Here is a 26,244-nt window from a genome sequence, read left to right on the forward strand (position 1 = left end):
TCATGGACTGCATCGAGACGCGCACAGACACTCTGGCGAAGCAACACGGCCAAACGGAATGTATGCACCAAATATATATACATATGTGTGAACATGTATATGTAAATTGTTTAAAGTTATTCAGTTAAGAAAATATTAGTTAATGAATAGAAATAAATTTGTCTACATAAAATAAGTAAGCATGAAATGATTAGTACATGGCATATGGCAGAAGAAAAAATTGAGTTAATATTCTGAATAAATAATTAAAAAAAAGTTAATATTTTTTCCATATTATTTTTTGAACATACGAGTGCAACAAAACAGAAGAGTTGGGCTTAGTTTCCGATTTATATATAACATATATTTCTGACTGTTTTTAATAGAACTTTAAAATTTTCAAAGCAACGAAGGCATAGTTTTTATTTTTAAAATCGTTAGGGGTCATAAAATTCGAAAATGTTAGCTTCACTTGGGGCGTCCTCTCAAGACCACCGCCTCACCAACTGCCAGCGATAACTTTTTCACGTTGATATCAGCGCTAAAAGTAGTAATCAAAAATCATGAGATTTAATCTCAAATGCAAGAAAACTATCTCAGTAAGAAATCGCCGCCCCAAACCCATACGCACCCGATAGCCTTTGTCGAATCCAAGTTGCGTATCTTCAAGGTCATTGTGCTGGGTAGAAACGCATCGAAATCGTTTTGCACATCAACTGTTTTAGCCTCGTTGCCGAAATTAGCAATATACACAATCGTCTCCTCACCTTTTAGGGAGCTGAGAAAGAGAAAAATTGCAACAATACACAAAAAGAACGTTATAAATTTCAAGTCGCCCTATACCGTTCTAAGACAAAAATATCGTCATTGATCGCTTTGTATTTGTGCATGCCATTTTGCAGCGTTTTCGACGTTTTGCGCAATTCCACCAAGGATTTGTAGATCGCCAAATGCGAGTTGGCATTGGCATTTTCCACCTCAACATTGAGCGTTTGATAGTCTGGTGCAAGGGGAAGCCATGTTTTCGCCGCATCAGAGAAGCCTTGTAAAGAAGCAGAAGACAAATTAACATAATTTAGGTACACGTAAGCGCCTGGTGGGATATGCTTCCACGACCCTCACCTGCGTTAGTGCCTGCACTCCACTGGAATGGCGTACGTGATGGATCACGCGTGAATTTCTCATAAATATCAGCATTTGAGTTGCACGCCGCGGGATCGACAGTATCTTCCCATGAGATCACACCGTCAATCATGCCCAATTCTTCACCCTAAGATTGATAATTATTGTAAATTAACTTAGCAAGACAACCAGTCATATAACACACTCACCTGATATGTCACACTCGCACCGGGCAGTGTCATAACCAGCATATTCATAGCGTCTGTGCGTTGAGTGCCATAGCGACTGGCCGCACGGCGTTGGTCGTGATTGCCGATCTGTAAACAATGAGTAGACAAACAAGCACAAACTCTCTACCTCTGCCGTACTTACCACCCAATTGGCTGTTCGTCCCGCCGGCATATTCTTCAGCCACAAATCGATCGTCTGTTCAACCAGCGGCGCTGATATATTTGATTTCAATCCAGTAATCAAATTGAAGTTGAATGGCAAATGCGCACCATCTACAGATTTATTGCCATACATTTGCATCGTGTAGGCAGGCGGTGCGTAAGTCTCGATTAGTAGCACACGCGTTTCACCACCATGAATACGCTGATAGTCATCCATCACTTGTCGCCACTGGTACACCATATCGATTGTCTCTGGTCGATTTTCGACGAGATCCATCTTGAGATAGGCGCGATCGTCTTTGTCGTCAGTTAAGCCGCTTACCTCTTCGTCGGGATATTGCCCATTCTCGTCAGGTTCAACTTCGAAGAGCACAGGTACTGCATCGCAACGAAAGCCTCCCACTCCCTGATCAAGCCAAAAGCGTAGAATGCGTTTCATTTGCTCCACTACAGTCGGATTGCGATAATTTAGATCTGCTTGTTGTACGGCGAATTGATGCAGGTAATATTGTTGGCGTTCCTCACGCCATTCCCATGCAGAGCCGCGGAAACCTTGAAGCTGCAGATGAATACAAGATGAGAATTAGTTGCAAAGATCATAAAAGTCGTTTATGGAAATATCCCAGTTAAAAATCTCGACATTCCTTAATTTATCACTACCTTTTCGTAGCTTTATTTGCACACTCACCCAATTACTTGGCGGTATACGCTTTCCCTCCGCATCCAACTTGCCATCGGACCAAACATAATAATCCTCATAGCCGCGTTCACGTTTCACCGATTTCTTGAACCACTCACTCTCATTACTCGAGTGATTGGGTACAAAATCCAAGATGATCTTAAGTCCCAATGAATTCGCCTTTGCAATTAATGCACGGAAATCTTCCATCGTACCGTATTCCTCTTGTATTTCATAGAAATCCGAAATATCATAGCCAAAGTCTACCATCGGCGACTTGAATATTGGTGACAACCAAGCAGCAGTCACGCCAATGTCCTGCAAGTACTCCAAACGTGAGGTGATACCGTTTAAATCACCAATACCATCGCCATCTGAATCCATAAACGAACGTGGGTAGATCTGGTAGAATTGCGCTGTCTGCCACCAATCTTTCCGTTGCTCCAATTCGGTCTGTTGTTGGCAGGCCAAGCAAAAGCGTTGACCGCAGAGGATCAAAAGCGCCACAGGGGCCACGAAGAACTGTAGGAACCCCCTTGTTTTCATTGTTAGTGTAATACTGCGGCAAATGGCAGCAACGGGGGACTTTTATAGCATTACGGCGGCTGATTTTCGCGAATTTGTCAGGTAAGTATATAAGTATGTAAATACCTTTGAATTGGCATAGCGCACAACTATAAAATATCAGCGTATCAGATAACATGCATTTGCTCGGAAGTGTTATTTTCGATAACAATCAAGTGTTTATTAAATGCTATTCAAACACAATGGGAAATACTCTGGCGCTTAAGTGCTGCGAACTGTTGAGCAGCACTCGAGTTGAGGTTGTAATGTAAGTAATTCTATTTACTAAAATAGGCAATATATAGTTCGATGTATCAGGGCTGGAAAAAAGTCAAGGAAGCGCACAAATAAAGGTTAGTATTATCTAAAAAAAAATGCAAATAACCGGAAAATTTTTTGTAAAAACCTCCGCTGATTATTTTTTTGGCTTTAAAAATTAGAACAAAAAAAATACCTGTTTAAGCCATATAAGAATGTGAGCTCAGCAATTTTTTCCACATATCTTGCTGAAAAATTAGGTCAAGATTGTTTCAAAAATTATAGCAGTACCACTTCATTTCCCATTACAGGCAGAGATCAACAATTTTTTTCCGCCAATTAGCTTTTTTTTAATATGAGTGTATGTATTATGTGACTCTGATTAAAATGCCACTTCTCAATAAAAGTAAAAACTCAAATGGACCCCCAACCGCCAAAACATCGTGAGCGATAAAAAAGTAAATAATTCAGTAGGCGGGGTATGTTTGTTATCAATTTATCGATATTTTATCGAGTTGTATTAAAAACTGAAAATCAAATATTGTGTCGCTTACGCCTCTTTAGCGGTTAAACATTCATATGAAGCCGCCAGTAGTCTGATATAAAATTTTATGAATTTGCGCTGAACTCAGGACAGCTAGAAAATTCGAAGAAATAGCGACAAGGGAGTGCCTTCTTGCTCTCTCGAAAGCAAACCACTGACAGAGATAGAGCTTCGCGCCTTTATTTCTTCATAAACAGCTGCGGATGTTTGTTGGCAAACTCATTGTACTGGCATGCGGCAAATTGATTATTTGGCAGTATCTGCCGAACGAGAGTGTTAGAATCCTGCCCTACAAGTGGCTGCCGCGGACCATCTTTTCTGCATCCGCTCGAGAGAATTAACTTTAAGTCTCTTCGCTCTGATAAGAAGTTAGCGGTACGCCTGAGTTAGGAGAGATATCAACATCAAGGCACTCGTGAAGTTACTATTCTCGCCAATTCATTCCTTAACACGTTGAGCCCGGCATCGATATTACTGTACTTTCCATTTGGCCGGCAACGAGCGAGCAATCGGGAATATTCAGACTGGAGACTGGAGCGATTAGTTAGAAACGAATTGCAGCAGACAAAAGTACACTTTGAAAATATATTCTGTTTAGAGTGTTTCAATAAACTTCATTAAAATTACTATACATTTATTTTTTAACTATCGGTCTTAGTTCATTGTCGGTCCCTAGGGACCGACGCCGGCCAAACGGAAAGTTCACTGTCGGTCCCTAGGGACCGACGCCGGCCAAACGGAAAGTTCACTGTCGGTCCCTAGGGACCGACGCCGGGCTCAACGAGTTAATCAGCATGTCTCAATGGTCATACTACGTAATGTCTGCACTGGATGGCTGTACTCGCTGAGTGCTTCAACGGCCGCGTTACCATCGGAGTAGAAGCATTTATATGTAAAAATGGCACTAATTGTGGCATGCGGCTTTTTTTCCACAATTGCAGAAACCTACAGTTTTACGCAGTTCCGAATCACTGAATTGACTGCGGAGGAACAACTTCTAATAAAAAAACACTTTTTCTATCATTTGAAAATTCTACTTTTTTTTGGAAATTCAATTTACTTTCTAACCACTAAGCGCAAAGCCTTTGTTGGGAGAGAACTGGAAAGTGGAAATTGAATTTTAACGCAAATGACAATAATGGCTTAAATAATTAATCGCTTACGCCGTTATAAACAAACGCATTTCTATATTAGGTTGGGTCAATTTGTATGGCACAATTTTTCTCCAGTTTGTTATTCTACATGGATTAAGGCCGTTAGTCAATTGCGAGACCTCGAATTGGGAATTTTTGGCAATTTTAAAAGAAGCTTTCTTTAACTAGTATGAAAATTCAGAAGGAATTTTTTGGCAAGGAAGATAGAAAGTAGAAAAATAGACCCCCTGTTGAAAGTAAAAGGATCTGAAGCCAAAATACTTGAAAATCCGTTGTAAATTGTAAAAAAAAAATAATTATTAGAAAAAAATATTTAAAAATTAAACTTTGAACTTTTTTAAAATTTAATACATTTTGGTTTTTTTTGCAAATTTTACAAGTTGTACGTATGAAAAAGAATTACATGCAGCCACTTTTTCTATTACAATATTAAAAAATTACTTATAATTTGCTTTCCGTCGCCATAATGGGGTTCTTTAAACAAAAATAGATGCCAAAAGTAAGTTATTCGAACCAAAAGTCCACAGGTACAAGTTTGTATAAAAAAAGTCTCTAAATTAACTTCGGTATAATTAAAGACATCTTCTTATTAAATTTGGGAGGCTCCAAAGTCATTTTCGAGCTGTACTTTAGTGGAATCCAATTGAGTTAGTATCCAAACCGGCTTGGAACGCCATCGAAAAAGATTTACTCGCCCTAATGTACATCTATGTATGTATGCATGTGTGAAGGGATGAGTCTTTCAGTTTTAAGTGAACAATAGCCAGAGTTTGAAAGAGAATCACGAATGGAATTGCGAAAAGGCAACCATAAAGCGAAGAAAAAAAATGAAAATGTGAAAATTAAGCCGTAGGCATTCAAACAAACGTGTGAGTATAGGAAATAAAAAGATAAAGGAAAAACTGAGACAATAACACAAAATAGCACGCTGACACAAACACGTGCGCATACATACTAACTTACGCATTATGGCATTGAAAGGAAGCAGAATAAGTGGAACGCAGAATGAAGTAAACGCAGACTTGACATACATGCCCTCTAGGGAAACCCTACGGGAAAAAGTTGGTGCAAATCCAGTTACATTTTAGCAATGGGGAACCACTTCGCTAAATGCTTGAGTGGAGTTTAACAAACTCGCAGCGGAAAAGTGCACGTAAACTATCATCCTTCTCACAAATAGAGTCTAAAGTGTATTTTTTTTATTATGTCTCATTTGAATTTTGAATCAATTGTGAACAATGTAATGCTGTACAATGCAAAACAAAAAAAATCCAAAGTTCCGAAAATGAATTCTGGAAAGAGAAGAAAAAGAAAATTTCGGAAACATTTTAACCCTCCAGCTCCTAAATATATGGGTACTTTTGTCTATTTTGTGAGAGATGCTTATAAGAGAGGGATAGAGCGGCTAAAGTGTATCACGCAGAGATTAGCCATAAAATTCTAATATAATTATTCTAATACACCATAGTCCAAAATTCAACTTAAACGCTCAAAATAACTCAAAACGAAAAAAGGGTTGACTTCATTAAAGTGCATTGAGAAATTGCTTTCAATATTTTTGCATTGTATTTACGCACATATACTTACACATATACCAGTTTATTACACACACCACCATACACATACTAAACGTATTTACTTTACGCAAAATGCAAGTCTACAGGAAATGCAGCCAGCTTCCGGTGCTTCGCCCACATGCATTCGCATAGCATACCTTCACTTATTCTAGTATGTGTGTATGCATCTCTCATGCATGCATACACCTGTTCGCTACTAAATTTAGATGCTCTATTTAAGCTGTATGCTACGGAATTCTAATTGTCAGCAGCCACAAACTATTTTATTTTTCAGTTCTGATATTGCTTTGGGATCCCGAGTTGATTGGGTTAGCTTTGCTAATGCCGTTAAAACAGCTGCATATGTATATGTATGCCAAAAGTTCATTCTTATTTTCCGTTAACTTCTGCAATTATTGACTACTTTTCATTTCATTGCACTTTTGCCAAGGGAGTAATATAAACATTCCGAAAGGCGGGATGTTCAGGTGGTCTAAGCTTAGGAAAACATTTGTATGCTTAGCCTTGCCAAAAATTCTGTGACAAATTTTACAAGCATACGGCGAGAACAAATTCGCAAAACAATTTCCATTATTTTAGCTTTTGTTTGTATGCATTGTCTACTCATAAATCATACTCAGTCTCGTGACAAATTTCACTTGTTAGCAATGGAATGGGGAGCTAAATGAAATCGAATTGCAATGATGACATAACATAGGTGCCGAAATTAATATTTCGACAGTTTGTTTACCGTACGATAAATCGATTTTTCACAAAAAAAGAAGTAGTCGTTCTCGTGTGGTTCGAACCAGTGTAGCCATAAAAGCCGTTGGAGAAAGAATTCGCGGAAAAAAATCATGTCCAGGGAAATTAATGTAATGGCCAGATCCATGCCAAGACTAATTAGAGATTACCTCCACATGAAAGCCTTCGCTCACACAACTGTTCATCTTTTGACAACGCGCTTGAAGAAAATTAGGCTCAACAGATGCAGTGCGAAAATGTTCACTGTTGAAGAAGTTTTTAATAAGCAAAACGACAAAATCTATGCTAAGACGCAAGATGTGTTGTTCCAAGGGTTCAGAGTGGCCATCATCCAGCCTCCATAATGGTTTTGCGGGTAGTGCCTCTTAAAGGCGTTACATCTCTCCATTTCTGCGAAAAAAGGCTTGAGACCGGGGTAAAAGTGTACAAAGAGGATGTCTTGGAAGGCGTGGTGAAGCAGTGGAGCAGTGGAGCAGAACTCTCTTCAATGGAGAGCGTTGGATCTTCCAACAAGATTCCGCTCCAGCCCGTGAGGCAAAAACCACCCAGCAATTGCTAAAAAACAAAATTAATGGGTTCATAGCCGCAGAAGATTTTCCGTCTCGAAGTCCAGATCTGAATCCATTTGACAATATTGTCAGAATTGGAGAACGTGGCCTGTCGAAGACCTCACTGGAATTTGGAGAGTCTCACACAATCTTTGGCTGCTCGAACCACGACGTCACTAACCAGGTGCGTGCTGCAATAGCTGAATGTCCTAATCGTTTGAGGGCTTACGTTGAGAGATAACGGTGACCATTTCGAAGGAAAATTTAAATTTTTTTTATTATTTACATGATTAAGTAAAACTAACTTCATTAAAGCATACGATTATCATAATTATCATATCTATAACGGACTTAAGTTGTAACAGAACTTATGGCAGGGCTAGATACATACAGTTTATTAGGGGTTATTGGCTCTTTGGGTGTTGTTGGGGTCTTTTGATGATAACAAGTCTCTGATATATAAGATATTGACGGATTTCAGTCGAGCAACTCCTGAAAATGGTGAGACATCTGGTGACTTCTACCTACTAATGGCCGCCGTAGCCCAATGGGTTGTTGTGTGACTTCTATTTTGGAGTGCACAGGTTCGAATCTTGGTGCATGAAACATCAAATTGATAGAAAGGTATTTCTAATTGCAGTCGCCCCTCGATAAGCAATGGTAAGCCTCCGAGTGTATTTCTGCCATGAAGAATATCCTCATAAAAACCATTTGCCGTTCGGAGTCGGCTTAAAACTGTAGGTCCGTCGGTTGTGGAACAACATCAAAACGCATAGGAGAAAGACCTCGGACAAACACCTTACAAAAGTGTACGCGCCAATTATTTATTATTTTTTTAATTTTATTTTATTTTAACGCGTGGCACGCGCGTTAAAAATAAAGTTAACTTATGTTTTGCCTATTTTTTCTATAATGTTTGCCGCCCTATTTTCAGCTCCACTTGACATTCTGTGGGAATCACCAAGTACTTTTAGACGCTCATGCACACACGGCCCAGAAATCCATGCGCACGTAGAAAGAGCGTGAAAATTAACAATTCGCACACAAACAGTCACACAACAGGCATTCAACGCAATGATTGTTGTGAAATGAAAACAAAGTGAAACCTCAGCAAGCGTAAAAATGCGGTGACAGTTAGGACGCAGCACGTCACCCCTTATCCGCTGTTTGCGATCGCGCGCATACCTACGTGCGTTGGGTACTTATTGGATTGTCATAGGCGCAGTGGGGCAGCTGCTAGCACACAGCCACCTGCCATAAGCCAACAGCTAAGGACACACAGCGACAAAAGAGATATTCGAGCAAAAAAAAGCGCACATGCAATTCATTGTGGCTGGTAGTTTTTCGCGTTTGCCCATGAAAGGCTTTGTACTATATATCTAAAACTTATGTGCTTTTTGCTTCTTCTTAGTCCCATTTGTTGCTTTCATCTAATTTTGCTCCTGCCTGATTTTGTATTTTTTGGTCATTTCTTTGCTTTCTATTTTATTTTCTAATTTCATTTTTGTAATTTGTTTCTGGCACTATTTGTGTTGCTTTGAATACCAAAAAAGCTGCACTTGTGCTCACAAAAAAAGCAGTGGGACATATGGCAAAGCTTTTACTATTTATTTCGCTTTTATTTATTTTTTATGTAAAAATAAAACTCAGAAGCTATATGACTTAAAGTTTCAAACTTTCTACAAAATTTTACCAGATTCAACATATTTCCAGCAAAATTTCAAACTTTTTAGTCAGTTTTTAGAAAAATTCTGCATATGCAGTTTTACAGCCCATTGAATTTCGGAATACAACGATTACAAAAAAAAAAAATACAAACTTATACCCAAATTTGATGCGCCACAAGCAGCATACCTGAACATTTCGATGAAAATTTGTTTATTTTTTTTTAATTTTTACGAAGTTTGGAACTTTAAGTTCCGTGACTTTTTTATGGTATGAACCATATTTTTACAAAAAAACAAAAAACAAAATCAATAATTTTGTTTCATTTTGTACAAAGATTGCGACTTTGAGTCATATGACTTTTTTATGGTGTGAACCAAACAAAAAAAATCAATAAATGTGAAAACCTTGCTACATGCCGCGCTGCTATTATTGTGTGCATAGGTGTATGTATGAAAATACAACATTTTGCTGCACTTGACTTCAATTCACTTTTAGACACCAACAAATAAGCTTGAAATCATAAAATCTCTTTCACGTCCTTAATTTGTTAATTACTAACTTAATTCCTGCCACTCGCATTGGCTTCTACATAAAAAAATCTTTTCCACGAGTATATTATAAATGCGAAGTTTCTTTTGATTAGAAGTTTATATAGATTTGAAATAGATTTTTAAGCAAAATAAAGTTGAAGAACTTCGTGAATATATAGCACAGGCGCATATAACTACATACAAAAAAGCGTACATATGTATGTCTTCTGCAATTGAAATACAAAAAACAAAAAATATAGAGAAAGTAAAAGTAATTTGATTAAATTTGAATAGCTTTGGTATTCGCTCTTGCCAACTAGGCAGTCTATTGACGAGCTTACTTCAGCGCACGTGCACACTCCACAAATGCTGGCCGAAGACGTTGAATCTCCACCAAACGCAATTTAGCTTTAATAAAAGTGCAAAATGACAAAATTTGTAAAACTTAGTGAACATTTCTGAGATGGCAAGCAATATAGAATGGCATTCACTCACTGGACATTCACTCGTGCATACTTACATATACTTAATAATACTAATATCGAGTTCAAAGATGGGTCCCTGTTTATAGGATAACATCAAGGCACCTCTTACTTTCACAAGCTTAACATGAGGATTCCAGATATCAATGAGCGCCACTAAAGCTACAATGGATTATGTGATCCGTATAATATAGCGCTTTTCTATAAAGGCGAATAAAGCAGTCTGTATGTGGGGGTATCGGTCAGTAAGGAGTTAATGCCTTAAATATGCGACTTCGAAAAAAGTTTAGGAAAAAGTATATAAGGGTCAACTCCCAAGACTTTGGTGCCCAAGAAGAAGAGATAGGGGGCAAAAAATTAAATCGGTGCAAGCTGCATAATTTATTTTGGATATTTGATAATAAAAAGGCAGAAATGTGGTACTAAATCATTGGTAATTAAGTAAATGATGTGTTTCTAGCGTTACCATTTGAAAAATGTATTACTTTCATCATCTTTATATATAAAAATGAATGTTTGTCTGTATGTCCTCGATGAACCCAAAAACTACTGCTCCGATTATTATAAAATTTTGGGATATATATGTATTTTTCCACGGAGAAGGTTTTGTAGAATATGCTCATAGATGTAACTCGCCACCAGATGGTTTAGAATGAATTGAGTATTTGTGTACTGATTTTTCTTTCAAGTTATTTTTCTTAAATTTATTTTAGTTGTTGGCGTAGCAACACGCGCTGGGTACAGCTAGTTATAAATATTTAAAAGTATTTTGAAAATTGCACCGATTTCAAATCGTACCTTCTTCGGAACATGTCTGCATTGGTTAGAGGCCAAGCAAAGTGCGAGTGCTATAGCCGAACACAATTTACTCAAACATTTCGTGATAAAAATTTAATTTTCCAAATATTTTCTACAATTTGGTGTCTCATATCCTCAGTGCATTTCCGGACCCTGCCAAAGGCAGTCGCGCGCAACTCACTTAATCACCTCAGATACATTACGCCGTACTTCAGGTTCTCGATGTGGATCTCAGGTTTTTTCATTTCTTCAGTTGTAATAATAGATGAATGGCCTAAAGATTCACAGCTTCACAACAGGACTATTTAAGTAGTCGTTTGCAAAGCTTTTTGTTCGGTAGTTTAGTGTGCCAAAAATGGCTTAAAGGTATTAAAATCAGCACGTTTTTCATGAAAAGGAGCATCTAAATATCTACATACACATACATACATATATACCTACAAACACTCTCCCAAGGTGGCTTTGTCTGCCGTTACGTGACGGTCGAAACAAAAAGAAAAGAAAATCTCATCAAATTGGCCGAGAAGCCAATTATATAGACAACAAGTGATTGTCATGTAGTCTATAAGAGAAAAGAATTCACATCTCAAAGTCAGCTAAAAATTAGCTTCAAATACGAGCCGAAACTACAGCATGAGAAAATTCATAAAAAAGGAAGAAAAAATCCACGAAAAGTTTGCAAAAAAAAATTAATTATTCAACGAAACGCAGTGGCCACCTAGTGACAGGCAAACACGAATGGCTGGAGAGTGAGGCGACTTGTGACTTAATTTTCTTTGGACTACACTTTCGTTGAATAAGTTTGTATTAGCATCACGTGAGAATTAATATTAAGCTCTTTCATGTACAAAAAGTGGAAGGGGATGGTGCAACTCGTCCAAAGAATGCTGATAAAACATTGCAGTGATGGCAAGGCGTTAAAATGAAGACAACCAACACGTCGCTTGACAGACAGTAAACAGGCAGTCACATAACTCCGCAGACAGTTGTTGGACGTGTAAACAGATACTCACACTCGCACATACTGAAACATACGCATTTTACTACCCCTTTGCACTGGTACTTCATATTACAGCGACGCTGCTAAAAATTTAACGTATAACAGACTACTGACTGAGTTGATTTCAAATCTTGAACTCTGCATAAGTTCGCAAAGGGCCAGCGACGCCAAATTCAACGCAAACTTCGAAGTGACTTCGGCGCTTTTTACGCCGAGCATAAAGAATTAGATACACGTAGTAGACATTTAGCAAAACTTCGATTGACATTAGCCGTCGATTTAATTTTCTTTTTCTCATTTTTTTCTGGTGTTCTAACTTTTTATGTTTTCAGACATCAAAGCTCAAAAAACTAATTACTTATTCAACCCGAAACTGTTGGTACGCAAATGAGCCGCAAATATACTTTTATGCGGTTATCTCCGACACTCACTTTGATTCGCTTGACTCTATACCTGTTATCACAAATACATACAAAGCGTCTAACACCTTTCTTGAATGTGTGCCATTTACCACACACAAAAGCTTTTTTAATTCCTTTACTTTTCCTAATCATTGCCCGCGCACTCTACGCTTCACCTGCAGTCTCTTACGTTTTGTTAAAAATTATTTGGTTTCATTGATTTTTTTGTTTTTGTTTCGTGTATTTTTTCTTCATTGTTATTTCACGCAACTCACATGAACACGTAAAGACTTCAAAGCGTGAAGAGAAGAAAACTCTTCGACACATTTACGTAAGTATGAGTTTTTAATTTTCTAATATCATTTCACTTTTCGCACTTTGAAGTGGATTTTTGGATACGTTGAATTATGAAAGCTAATGTATTTTCGGAAAAGCCGCATAGAGCTACGTAATTGCATGTGTGTTACTACATAGGGTGACTAAATAAGAACTGCAAAAAAAAACGTTAAATAAAATAAACACGTTGTGAGTTATGAAGTTGATTTTCGCTTTCTTGCCATTATGTATGGAATAGTACATCATTCAAACGGCCACCCCGGATTTACTGGCAGTACTTCATCGACCAACTTTTTATGGCTCGGCCTAATATGTGCAGCATTATTCCGTCAATAGTGTCTCGAATGGTGGCCTCGAGAGCATCGAAAATGGTTGGCTTGCTAGCATAGACTACGACTACTTGGCATAGCTTCTTATCCAACTAGCGAACAGACTGACACAAATTCTCTCGAAGATCAGTGGTAACTCTTGAAAAATGATTTTGTTGAAACCAGCCAGCGAGTATTGAGTAAGCAAAGAAAGAAATACGAGAGAGAAGAAATGGATATCAGATGAAAAGTGGCGCAAATCGAGGAGCGTAGGGAGGCGAAGATCGCCATAAACGGAGCCGACACGCGACATGCCACGAAATTAACAAGTCTGTGGAACTTCTATGCAAAAGAGACAAGCGTAGTTTCATTAACTACAACACTGAAGTTGCGAAATAAGCTGCTGCTACTGGGAATATCAAGCCTAAATGCCAATTAAAGATATGAAGAGGAACCTCCCCACCGATGCCACAGATCAGCTTATTCGGTGGTATAAACACTTTCAGAAAATTTGCAATATCCGCGACTGTGATCACGAGCACCTAGAGTTCAGCAGCGCAAAAAATAAACGAATAAGCCATTTTAGTTCCTCTCCACCAACAATGGACGAAATAGTTCTAGCAATTAAGGCTATGAAATCCGGAAAATCAGCTGGTGCTGACACTATTTCGGCATAGATACTTAACGCTGATCCTGATCTCCCGTTTTCTGGTCCCACTATTCAACTCCATATGGGAATTAGAGAAGATGACAGAAGACTGAGGGCAAGCAGCTTTAGTAAAAATGCCACAGAAAAGTACTGCTATGGAGTGTAACAACTTCTTCTTCTTAATTGGCGCGATAACCGCTTACGCGATTTTGCTCGAGTTTAACAAAGCGCGCCGTCGTTTCTTTCTCATGCTAACCGGCGCCAGTTGGACACACCAAGTAAGGCGAAATCCTTCTCCACCTGACCTTTCGAACGTAGAGGAGGCCTTCCCTTTCCTCTGCTACCACCAGCTGGTACCGCATCAAATACTTTCAGAGCCGGAGCGTTTGTATCCATTCGGACGACATGACCCAGCCAGCGTAGCCGCTGGATCTTTATGCACTGCACTTGGTCTATGGCGTTTCAAAGTACTTAGTTGCCATTGATACTCAAGGGTGCTGCATATCACTGACATCCAATGGCATTTAAGTAGCTTCAGTCTAACAAACAGCCGAACCGTCTGTCGAATTCATCGCACTTTCGATATTTATGACTAAGAAATAGGAAAGGGCAACTGACAGCAGCAGTTTCAAACAAGACTACTTAATTTAACCAGAAAGAGTCCGAAAACATTTACTGTGTGCGATATCGTATCTGCTGATTGTGATATGAACTCTGTAAATTTTATCCTCTTTTTTAATCAAATATCGCTTCTGTCTCATGCAAAATATTAAGGGCATCAGAAAAAGTAAGGCTGTGAAAAAAGTTCTGAGCATCATTGATAAAATCCCATATTTACTTTCGCTTGCCATTAAAAAGGCAACATTTGTCTACACCTGCGATTGTGCCACTGTTTTCCCATATATTAGAGTAAATTAAAAATTTGTCAAAAGAACAGATTTTACCGTAACCGCGCAAGCTACCTGTCTCAACATGTCCAAAAAATATTTACTACTAATTTTCACTACGCAGCCACAGCAAAACCGAATGCCACGTGAGCTCGCGTGCTATCAGAAAATATTGGTGCACAGCCATCTAAGAATGTGTGTTCATAAGAAAATGTCGATTGCAGTAGTGTTTATGGGAGCTGATGAAGAAGACGTTGATATTTTTGCAAGTGGCCAAAAGCTCTCTACAGTTTGAACATAAAAATGAAAAATGAGCACAAAAAACTTTACTTTCATCTTTTTGACGCGAGAATTTTATTTTTACAGTTTACGTTTTTCACGTGGCACAACAAACATATCATATGTAGGTGTGCAGGTACAGAGCAGCAAAGCACAGCACTCACACGCTTGGGATGCCGAATATTATAATGTAAACGTGTGAAAAACATAGTATGCATATAGGCGCCACAATATATAATCGGCTTACGGTGTGAGAGTACACAAATATATTATTTGAGTTCATATGCGCGTACGATAATGGTTATGCATGTAAGTTAGTGCGGGTAAATTTTTTTGGGAACATTTTTCTACATGAAGTGTATGGCTTTAAAAGTATTTAATAGAAAATTCGAAATAAAATGATTTCAGTCGATTTGGAGCTCCAAAAACATTCGTAATAACTACTTTTTTAATACCAAATTTCATTGAAATCCGTTAGAAATAGAGCAAATCCATGAGGGTATTGCTTTATAAACAACTCCCAGTTATTTATTCTCTTAACAAGAAATAAAAATATTAGGTGAAGTAAGATGTCCATTTCTCCTAGAAGTCTTTCCTGGGTCACAACTCACGAAGTCTGCATTGCAGCAGGTCATACTATACATCAATTTAACTATGGCATTACCTTTCAAAAAACGTGTATCACTGCGCTCAAAAATAAAGGTAAGAAAGAAAAAATGTAATGCATTCTTCAGTACTACTATGACCAAGTTGAAAAGGCAGAAGCAGGAGCAGTTGACTAAAGAAATTTGAACTATATTTATGAACTCTGTACAGTATCGAATCCCTTAACAAAAAAAAAAACGATGGTGCCAACGACTTTTGTTTTTTGTAATATGGCTATCGAAGATGCGACTCTCGTAGTCCAATCATCGCATCGGACTGGCTAAAGATTATCCAGCAAGCTATTTGCACAAGCCTCAGCTCAAAAGAATGCAAATGCGTGGTGGACCAAATTGCGATTGTTTACTAAAACAGGAAGAGCACCCGAAAAAGAGTTTGAACAAATCGTGCTCAGTCTGCATATAAGGTAACGATCACCTTGCTCGTATTGGCGGTCACGAAATATTTGTATTTGGTTGAACTTCTCTATTCGATTACTTAGATTAAAAAAAGTTCAAGAATTTCTTAACAAAACTTGCAACACAACTACAGATTTAATACATCTATGGTTCGTTTTCGCCGTTCATTATCATCATCATTCGCTCAGGTCACAGTTACGAGTTAAATAAAGAGTTCCGAAATACTGCTTTATACGGAAGAAAACTCTCAATATAGAATTGAGTATAAAAATACATAACCAGATGCCCCAAGGCTTACCAAATATTCCTATATACCAAATTTCCATATAAATTTTTATCACAATGCTTGCGATTGGCATCTATTTTGAGAATTTCTCTCGGTATGTTTTCCAAATTTATTATGATTTTTTTAAGGTTCTACAAAATGACAAATAATTGTGATAACCAAAACCATACAGAAATAAAATCAACCTAATTGTTGGATTTTAAAGACTTCTGCAACTTTCGATACGTTTCACAACAGCTTTGGCATCCCATATCTCAAAACCTATAAGTTTTCTACAAAAAGGATATTTTCTCAGTCTCATAAGACCCATGCTAATCCATGTATGAATTTTGAATTTTATCTGTGCCACATCGTCCAAAGTCCAATGAATTGTTTTGGTTCGCTCTTCCTACTTTTTAACTTGCACCTCAGACTCGGCTTCACAAGTCCTTCCTTAAGATGGGCCAATTCTTTTTCCAGCTGAAACACACGTTAATCCGTTTATGATCTAAATCAAAATTCGTTCAAATAAAACTACACTTACACGATTTTAACCAATATTTTCTTGGCATTTTGTCTTTTGTAGCAAGAACAAACATAACGCTTGTACTATGCACTATGTAGGCCATCATATGAGTAACACTACTTCGAGAATTTCAAGGACTTCACATCAGATTTTTTACGCAATCATTAGAGATAAATTTTAAAATAAAAAACATGTGCTCACCCTAATGTGCAACTTAATAAGTGTGTATTCACCCAAGCTGTACGAGCGACATTGTGCTTTCGAATATGAGTACATTCATATTTTGCAAATAATAATAAATGATTCCGGCTTTTTTGTGCTTGCGCCACGAAGCTGGAATTTTTCAGTTATCAATCACACTTTATGATTTTTGACAAAGTTAGTGCGCAAGCAGCGAAACTTTGTTCATGTTGTTGTGTCAAAATTCCAACAATTTTTTTGCGCTACAAATATTTTGCGTATCCATAAGTATATAAAGGCGTTCTTTGCCTTTGCAAAAAATATTTAAACACGTGGCTGATTTTTAAATATGCAGCGGGAAGTGGGCGACAGGTTAGGAACTTTTTGGCGCATACCTTAAAATTCATTAAATTGAAAACACAAAAGTGTGATAAGATTTGACCACTTCGAATGTATTTTATTGCCTTGAAACATGGATTGGCCCATGAATATGCACTTAAATAAATTCCCAATTTATTGCAATGAAAATTTGAAAATGCAAAATGATATCGGTAATTGTCAGCAACTATGCAGCAGTCAATTTTAGATGTATTTTTTTTTTACTTTTTTCTATATTAAAAATATACATTGCAGCGAGTAATGCGAATAAAAAAATATTTATACATTCATGCGTACATACACATAATAATACATTTTTTAAGTTATTTTACCTTAGCAACTACAACATAAGGTAAAGTGTATGCCATTTAATCGATATTTTCGAAGCAAAACTGGCATTGCGTTAAGAGAGTTTGAAATTCAAATCCCTTCTTATTAGATAAGCAACTAAAAAAGTATACTTTTTCTTGAAAATAATTAACATAATTCATTATAAAATTAATATTACAAAATTCAAATTCTTCCGCCGACTCATGTTCAAGTTTACTCTGATTCCACTACAATCGCCTCATATGCTTTCAGCAGAATATTATCAGCACTGATGACATCGCTGGAAAGAAATTATGATTTCTATTCATCCATATTCGCACTCACTTCATTTTCCACTAACTTACCCTTCTTTTGCCGTTGAAATCATATTGGATATGATAGTCTTAAAATTGCCGCTGACCTTCAGCTCTCTGGTCACATCCACCGTGGCATCGGAGTTAAGCACATTGGCCAACAAAAGATATGTCTTTTCATTTTTCAAAGAACTGAGTGTAAACAAAACATATTTTTTATAAAATTTTCTATAAATACTGCAAGTTTTCGCTCTCACGCTCTCTTACCGCTTAATGGCCAAAATATTATCCCCAAAAGCACTGTAACGCACATCGCCCAGCTGCAGGGTTTTGGTCTTTCGCAATGCCACCAATTGATTGTAAATTGTCAAATGACTCTTCGTAGCCGCCTTCTCAGTCTGCACATTTACGGTCACATAGTTCGGATTGATTGGCAGCCAAGTGGTGCTGTTGGTCGAGAAGCCAGCATTTTCAGCATTGCTCCATTGGAAAGGTGTGCGCGCTGGATCACGAGTGAATTGCTCATAAATCTCTGAATTTGAATTGCAAGCTGCTGGGTCGCGGCTGTCTTCCCAAGAGATATCCAAATCCGTCATGCCAATCTCTTCGCCCTATGAGCGTGTAACAAACATGTGTTAGAGAGAGAGAGAGAGAGAGAGAGAATTTTATGCTCAGCGCATATTATAAGATTGCGCTGCTCTGATCACTATATTTACTCTACAGAACTAGATATTGCTCTCTTTAAAGCACTCAACCTTCAACTGCACTTTACTCACCATGTACGTGATGCTAACGCCCGGTAGGAACATCTGCAGCATATTCATTGTGTCGATACGCTGCTCTCCGTAACGACTGCCTACACGTCGCTGATCATGATTGCCCATCTACATAAATGGCAATTTATTTTAATAGTAAACGCAAATTTCGCCACCGACTACTCACCACCCAATTAGCTGTGTGTTCGGCTGGCATATTGTCCAACCAACTGCTTATGATCTTCACAAAACCTGACGCCGGCAGCTGTGTATTATTCTTATCACCATTGCCACCAACGATGAATTGAAAATTGAAAGGCATCTGTGCGCCTTCGACCGTTCGATTGCCATAGAATTTCATTACATAATCCAGTGGTGACCAAGCCTCGGTGAGCAACACACGCGTGTCGCCACCATGTATGCGTTGGTAGTCCTCCAGTAGCTGACGCCACTGATACACCATGTCCAGTGTTTCAGGCTGATCCTGTGTGTAGATATGCAAGAGGTAGCTAGAATCGTCAGGATCGTCTGTGTAACCACTTTTGGGCTCATCGGGATAACGGCCAGTTGCATCGGGCAAGACCTCAAAACACCAGGGTACGGCATCAATGCGGAAACCGGCTACGCCACGATCCAACCAATATTTGAGCACGCGCTTCATTTGTGCCACCACAGTGGGGTTGCGGTAATTCAAATCAGGTTGCTTAACTGCGAATTGGTGGAGGTAATATTGTTGGCGTTGCTCATTCCACTCCCAAGCAGAGCCACGAAAGCCTTGGAGCTAAAAAAGAAAAATGAGATAAAATTTAAATTATTTAATAAAAAAATATAGCTACAGAATTAATTGTGTCAGGCGACAGCAGAAAGTCTCAGCACAATCTTGTGAAAGCAGAACCAGGACAATCGCTCACTGACATAGCATTCCACTATTTCTTCTCTGTTCATTCAAACCCTCCAAAGGTCTCAATTAACTCACCCAATTGCTCGGCGGCAATCGATTTCCTGCATCATCCACATAGCCATCGTGCCACATGTAGTAGTCCTCATAGCCCTTCTCACGTCGCACAGATTTCTTGAACCATTCATTCTCATCACTTGAATGATTTGGCACGAAATCTAATATCACCTTCAAGTCGCGCTTATTTGCCTCCTGTATAAGATTATCGAAATCGTCTAGTGTACCGTACTCTGGTTGAATATCGAAAAAATCCGCAATATCATAGCCAAAATCCGCCATGGGCGATGTGTAGATGGGCGACAGCCAAACTGCAGTGACCCCCAGCTCCTTCAGATAATCCAGTTGCGATGTTATGCCCGGCAAGTCACCGATACCATCTCCATTGGAGTCCTTGAACGAACGAGGATAGATTTGATAGAATTGAGCCGACTGCCACCAATCGCGTGTAGTCGTGGTCCTAGCAGTCTGACCGATCACGCCATCGCACGCCAAAGTGGGCTGTTGGGAAGCGGCCAGCAGCAATAGTAACGTTATTATTTTGCTCATTGTAGAAGGAAAAGCGTTTATGACACGGCACTGAGAACGACCTAAATAAGACTGCTCGAGCAGTGTAGAGGAGGTGCTTATTTAGAGACTTTCATTGCAATTTGAATGACAATATCTAACGATCTCATCGAATGTCTCATTATCAGCCTCGGCATGCTCTTGTTATTATCTCATCACTCTTCGTGTGGTGCACTTTTTCAAATTTTTCCCAAGTTGTTGGTAAACAATGGCTTCAATTCGTCTGAGGGGGGATCATTTCAAGTGATTTAATTACTCGTTTCCGTTTCAAGTGGTCACAGTTGGTACTCGAGCATTGCAGGTGAGCCGCCAATGCTTGAAAACAAATACTTGATATGACGTTGATAGATATAGTTAAGCGAGAATTTTTGTTTTCTGCAAGATGTGGTTAGTACAAATAGCGAGAAAAAAATGTTGTTGAGATTGGGAGCAATTCACAATCGCAGGTACTTAGATATTTGCTCAATGTTCCCGGCTTTTCCATTACTTCCCCTTGAAATGCAAGCAGTATTTAGGTTATCAAAAACTGCGAAGCTCAACCAGGTGTAGTGCCGCAGTACCTATGAAAATCGTCTTGCCGAAGCACAAGTACCTCATCTGACCGAAGACATACAGTGAGTGCCAGAAAAAGTAAACAAATACTCGTATTTTACTTAGTTGTGCGTGACTACCATTTGGAAGTGCACAGGTTTGAATCTCCGACTATGAAATATCAAATTACAGAAAAAGTTTTTCGAAAGCTGTCACCTCTCGACAGACAATGGTAAGCCTCCGAATGTATTTTTGCTACGAAAAGCCTCCTCTCTTCGTTTGTAGAAAGCATCAAGACGAACACCACGGGAGGAGGATCTCGGCCAAACAACCAAAAAAGAGTCAAAAAGCGCCAATCTTAAAACTTGAGTTAGTTTTTAAATCTAATTAAATCTAATTGAAATGAGTTAATCCTTTTTGGTGCTGTCCGCAGTTATTCAAATAATAAAACTGAACTTGTTGACTTCTAGAATCTAACAGATTTATTCGCATTATAATTTCTCTTTCTGGTCATTACAAAAATTACTTAAAAGTATTGACTTTTTTCTAGGAGCTTAAATCATATGAACCGTAGCAGCTGAAACTGTGGGTTTAATATCGTTGTTGCTATATTTGCTTTGATCATGGTTGTGGCTACTGTTGTTGTGACTGTATTGATTTTGTCAACCGAACACCAGCAGCTAAGTCCAAAAACTGCAAGTGTTGCTCTGGTAAGTGCGTCAGCTTTTTCGTTGCCACTGACACACTGACACACCAGTGTGGCCTGACACCCGTATAACTGTACATATATTCCACTTACCCTTACCGTTTTTAATTCGTACACCTGGATTTCTTCTCAAATACACCCTGTTGCACATTTTAAGCACACCACTAAGTTTTATAAAAATACATCAAAAATCACATAACGAAAAATTTCAAACTTTGTGCAAAATTGATGAAAGTTTATCAAAATGTTTCATAAGTTCATCAAAACTTTCAACTTTTTAAAAATAATTTTATATATGACCTCGCGCTGGATCTTCGAGTTTACCCAAGCAGACTGAGCAAATGTTCATAAATTAACAATTTATTGAAAATGTATGTATGTATGTATATGTAAGTTATTTTAACATTTAGAAAGCCTTATATTAATCAGACAGCTAATGGATACATACATATATGTAAGTGTGTACATATCTACATCATTTTCATAATATTTACACCATTTTCTTTCTTTTAATTAATGTGTCATGCCATACTGGTCAAATTTTTAAATAAACAAATCTAAATTAATTTTAATTATTATATAATATTGGGGAAGAAAAATAAAAGACTTTTTGGTTTTCTTTGAAAAATTGTTACTTTATTTCAGTAGGTTTTTCTATACAACAAATACATAGAGGCGTATAAAAAGAAGAGAGTGTAACATTTTCAACCACGTCGTAAGTTAAAGTTTAAAAAGACATATGTTTTCAGTCCATTAAAATATCAGTACAAAAGTAAACAATTTAAAGCGAATCACACATTACAAATAACTTAGATCTATTCTTGGCCATTCTTTGGCATATAATAAGCATAATAGCCCACTGTAGTGGTCAATTTGGTGGATGAACGCAATACAACAGCTTCTTTGGGCGACAATTTAATTTCCGAGGATTTTACGGCATCTCTGTAATGTCAAGCGTTGAGAGTTAGAACCAAGAAAGCAAATAGTTTCCAAATAATTTTCCAAAACATTTGACAACAGAAATAATTTTCATATTTATTATTATGAGTATTTACCCCTCTTTCGCCTTGCTTTTGCTGGTCACGATAGCATATTCAAATTCATCCGGCATATTGCCAAAAACGTTTTTCAAATCCACCTCTTCTGCCGAATCGTGCAGATTCATCAGCAACACATAAGTGTTATCATTCAACAACATGCTAACGAGGAAAAGTTGATTTGAAAAAAAATTATATGTACATATGTAAGTCCTCATATCCAATCCGCTTACCGCTTTACACCCAACACGTTATTGTTCACCGCTTTCACTTCAACACTGCCGTGACGCAGGGTCGATCCATTTCGCAGCGCATGCAACTGCTTGTAAATATTTAAATGGCTCAGCGGTTCATCGCGTTCTCGTTGGACATTCACCGTTCTGTAGTTGTCCGCCAATGGAAGCCAAGTTTTCGAAGATGTGCTGAAACCAGCATTCTTGTCATCACTCCACTGGAAAGGCGTGCGTTCAGGATCACGGGAGAATTTTTCATAGATGTCGGGATTGGTGTGACAAGCTGAGGGGTCCACTGTATCATTCCATGAAATCCACACGTCTGTCATACCAATCTCCTCGCCATAATAAGATATGCTCACACCGGGCAGCATGTTCGTCAGCATGTTCATCATGTCAATGCGATCGGCGCCAAGACGCGAGCCGACACGATTCTGATCATGGTTTCCTATCTTTAAACGAACTAACGAATTTAACAAGCAAACTCAGGTGATTTCCGTCATTGTAAACTTACCACCCAATTGGCCGTGCGTCCTTGCGGCATGCTTTTCAACCAAGTGTTTATCGTCTCTGCAAAGTGAAAGGCATCCGAGTCATTCGTGAGCCAACTGATCATGAAAAAGTTAAATGGCATCTGTGCGCCCTCTGCTGTGCCGTTGCCATAGTACTTCATCACCACATCAATGGGTGAGTAAGCCTCGGTTAGCATCACACGTTCATCGCCGCCATTCTCCCTTTGAAATTCATCCAACACGCGTCGCCATTCGTAAACCAAATCGATAGTCTCCGGTTGATCCACTGTGTAGATATGCTTGACATAATTGTAATCATCTGGATCAATGACCCAATCGTTACGAGGCTCATCAGGCCAATCACCTTTTGCATCGGGTGCAATTTCGAATGCAAACGGCACTGCATCAATACGGAAACCGGCGACACCACGACGCAGCCAAAACCGCAAGACATCCTGTAAGACATTTTTAAATTAATTTTATTGTATTTTATTGCACATATACATACGTATACATATACATATGTACTTATATTACATACTTACACTCATTTCTGCGCGCACTTTTGGGTTGCGATAATTCAAGTCGGGCTGTTTACTCAGAAACTGATGCAGATAATATTCTTTTCGTGTTTCATGCCACTGCCATGCCGAGCCGCGAAACACACTCACCCAATTCGTTGGCGGATGGAGTGTTCCATTCACCATGCGTCCAGGATGCCAAACATAAAAGTCTTTGAACTCTTTATCGCCAGCTGCAGATTTTTTGAACCATTCGTGCTCGTCGCTTGAATGATTTGGAACGAAATCCAAAATAATCTTCACGCCAACTTCGCGAGATCTAGCAATAAGGGCATCGAAGTTGTCAAGAGTGCCAAACCTTGGATCGATATTGGTAAAATTAGCCACGTCATAACCGAAATCGGCCATAGGCGAAGTGAAGATAGGCGATATCCATGTCGCAGTGATGCCAATTTCCTTCAGATAAGGAAGCTGTTGGGCAATGCCTACAAAAAGAATATAGATAAATTGTTGATTCTTCATTCATTAAACTCAAGAGCGTAGACAGAGGGGACGACATAGCTGCCGCGCGCCCCCTTCACATGTAACAACACGTATTTGAATTTCCAAAGCCTTTGCAAATATTTTAGTTAATAACTTTGACATTTATTACCGATATCAAATTTGTGCAGGCAAAAATAGATATTCTCATTGATCTTCAGCGATGTGATGGGGGTATCATATAAAGAGTTTACAATAATTTATTTATAAAAAAGATGCCTCTGAGTTAGCAGAAAATTCTTCCATTGAAAAACAAAAAAAAAAAAACCTTTCACAACTGTTTCTCTATATTATCTGCGAGATTAATATTCGACTGCTTGATATCATCGTTAAGTGGCAGGTTTTCGTAGCAAAATAATGGTGAATTTTCCTTGGCTACGTTGCATCCGAAACTCGTTGCAAAGATGATTTTGATGATGCAAAACCAAAACTGGTGATACCGAAGCTTTTTAAACGCAAACAAGGGCAATGCCATGAACTACAGCTACAATGCAACGTTTATTCAGCACTCTAAGAAGAGGAAAAAAGACTTGGTTGAGAACTACTTTGACTGAATTTTGCTTTAATGGTAAATAAAATCATCTTGAAAGATAACTACTATAAAATATTGTTGCTTTCCAGGCTAACCTATATATGCGTATTATAAGATACAATATTATTTTCGATGAATTCACAAAAAATATAAGCCCTGTTTTTTATTTTTGCTTTATATTTTATATCTCTTTAAATAAATTGGAATATTCAGAAAAATCTGGGTGACCCCCCTTTGTGATTAGCTGGCTACGCCCTTGATAAAACTTCTAGTTTAATAATTAAGTTTTCACAAACCGCAAAAATGCTAAGAAAATTGTTACCAACAATTCTAAACATTTTTCGACTTGTATTCTATATATGTACGTATGTATGTACATAGATAGGTATGTATGCACGTATAAATTTACCCTTCAAATCGCCTACGCCATCGCCATCGCTATCTTTAAATGACCTTGGATAGATTTGATAGAAGGTCGCCGATTGCCACCACTTTTGGGCTGCATTCAGTTGTTTCAAAGTCAGATGGTTATCCCACCCGATAAAATCGTAATTTGCATGATAATTTGGAAAGCCGCCAGAATTTACACCAGCGAATTCACTACAAATTGACACAAACAAAAATAACAATATGCGCCGAAGCTGCATTTTTGCTATCTATCCGTTCTTATATGTATGTATATGGAGTTGTTTTCCAGTAATAATATTGAAAATCCAATTCACTTTGTTTTTACAACGAATCTCCCTTATATTTGCATGATCAACTCTCACTGTGATGACTCACACACCATTTAATGCTAACGCAACGATTAACCAAGGCAAACTGATGTAGCGGTACGGCAGAAGTTAATATTCAAATGAGCGCACTTTAGTAAATAGGATGAAGAGCAAGAGTATAACTTTGCTGTACTCGTGATGAATACAAAGCATAAGTTGTGTACAGTGTTGCCATTTTGGTGATTTTGGAGCTAGATTTAGCTCTTTTTTTTTAAATTGCTCCAAAAATTTGGATTTAGCTCCTAGCTCTTTTTTTAGCTCTTTTTAAAATGAAATAGTTCTTTTTAGCTACAAATATTTTAAATATTTAAACAAAATAATTTACTACTCTTTGTACTTAAATTAATTCGACGTGTTTTTTTGTTGCCGTGTGGTAACTCCTGTAGCCATGAACGATTTCTATGTTCTATAATCGATTAGTTTCAAAAGTATCATACCTAATACTATTGGCGCATTTTCACTTAAAAACGCGCAATGGAGAGGTAAGCCTTTTTTTATTTTTCTAATTAATAATACTTTAAGATCACTTTTTACTTATGCAGATTTATAAGCAAAAGACTGCCGACTGCCGCCAATGAGGGTTCTGACCATGAATGCTTGGCAAAGCAAATAAGGTAAAATGTTTGTTATTTTGTTTAATATAAAAA

At 38.1% G+C, this 26,244-nt stretch overlaps 3 protein-coding genes across 3 annotated transcripts; all 3 read right to left on the reverse strand.

The window, feature by feature from the left end:
• Nucleotides 1-276: 276 nt before the first annotated feature.
• On the reverse strand, nucleotides 277-2,717 carry LOC129245446 (maltase A1-like). Its single transcript, XM_054883615.1, has 7 exons — nucleotides 2,182-2,717; nucleotides 1,474-2,052; nucleotides 1,311-1,418; nucleotides 1,102-1,249; nucleotides 823-1,021; nucleotides 611-757; nucleotides 277-520 (listed from the first exon to the last, which is right to left on the reverse strand). The coding sequence occupies exons 1-7, from the start codon at nucleotides 2,554-2,556 to the stop codon at nucleotides 448-450; spliced, it is 1,629 nt and encodes a 542-aa protein (XP_054739590.1). The 5' UTR covers nucleotides 2,557-2,717; the 3' UTR covers nucleotides 277-447.
• Nucleotides 2,718-17,479: 14,762 nt separating this feature from the next.
• Nucleotides 17,480-20,240, reverse strand: LOC129245937 (maltase A3). Its single transcript, XM_054884386.1, has 6 exons — nucleotides 19,664-20,240; nucleotides 18,875-19,468; nucleotides 18,709-18,816; nucleotides 18,200-18,543; nucleotides 17,984-18,124; nucleotides 17,480-17,919 (listed from the first exon to the last, which is right to left on the reverse strand). Exons 1-6 carry the CDS (start codon nucleotides 20,189-20,191, stop codon nucleotides 17,853-17,855), a joined length of 1,782 nt encoding a protein of 593 aa, XP_054740361.1. The 5' UTR covers nucleotides 20,192-20,240; the 3' UTR covers nucleotides 17,480-17,852.
• A 1,826-nt stretch (nucleotides 20,241-22,066) lies between these two features.
• LOC129244716 (maltase A3-like) lies at nucleotides 22,067-25,656 on the reverse strand. Its single transcript, XM_054882511.1, has 6 exons — nucleotides 25,231-25,656; nucleotides 23,774-24,234; nucleotides 23,231-23,683; nucleotides 22,717-23,168; nucleotides 22,502-22,645; nucleotides 22,067-22,388 (listed from the first exon to the last, which is right to left on the reverse strand). The coding sequence occupies exons 1-6, from the start codon at nucleotides 25,466-25,468 to the stop codon at nucleotides 22,262-22,264; spliced, it is 1,875 nt and encodes a 624-aa protein (XP_054738486.1). The 5' UTR covers nucleotides 25,469-25,656; the 3' UTR covers nucleotides 22,067-22,261.
• Nucleotides 25,657-26,244: the final 588 nt, after the last annotated feature.

The sequence above is a fragment of the Anastrepha obliqua genome, chromosome 4 (genome assembly GCF_027943255.1).
Source record: "Anastrepha obliqua isolate idAnaObli1 chromosome 4, idAnaObli1_1.0, whole genome shotgun sequence".
NCBI lineage: Eukaryota > Metazoa > Arthropoda > Insecta > Diptera > Tephritidae > Anastrepha > Anastrepha obliqua.

Bases quoted from the DNA above. Each gene is read 5' to 3' on its own strand.
- LOC129245937 (XM_054884386.1), bottom strand. From the start codon at position 20,191: ATGAGCAAAATAATAACGTTACTATTGCTGCTGGCCGCTTCCCAACAG. The intron at 19,469-19,663 runs GTGAGTTAATTG...TTTCTTTTTTAG, and splicing joins GATTGCCGCCGAGCAATTGG to CTCCAAGGCTTTCGTGGCTC. The intron at 17,920-17,983 runs GTAAGTTAGTGG...ATTTCTTTCCAG, and splicing joins ATTTCAACGGCAAAAGAAGG to CGATGTCATCAGTGCTGATA.
- LOC129245446 (XM_054883615.1), bottom strand. From the start codon at position 2,556: ATGGATTCAGATGGCGATGGTATTGGTGATTTAAACGGTATCACCTCA. The intron at 1,419-1,473 runs GTAAGTACGGCA...CATTGTTTACAG, and splicing joins GACGAACAGCCAATTGGGTG to ATCGGCAATCACGACCAACG. The intron at 1,250-1,310 runs GTGAGTGTGTTA...TATCAATCTTAG, and splicing joins GTGCGAGTGTGACATATCAG to GGTGAAGAATTGGGCATGAT.
- LOC129244716 (XM_054882511.1), bottom strand. From the start codon at position 25,468: ATGCAGCTTCGGCGCATATTGTTATTTTTGTTTGTGTCAATTTGTAGT. The intron at 23,684-23,773 runs GTAAGTATGTAA...AATGTCTTACAG, and splicing joins AAGTGCGCGCAGAAATGAGT to GATGTCTTGCGGTTTTGGCT. The intron at 22,646-22,716 runs GTAAGCGGATTG...TTTCCTCGTTAG, and splicing joins AACGTGTTGGGTGTAAAGCG to CATGTTGTTGAATGATAACA.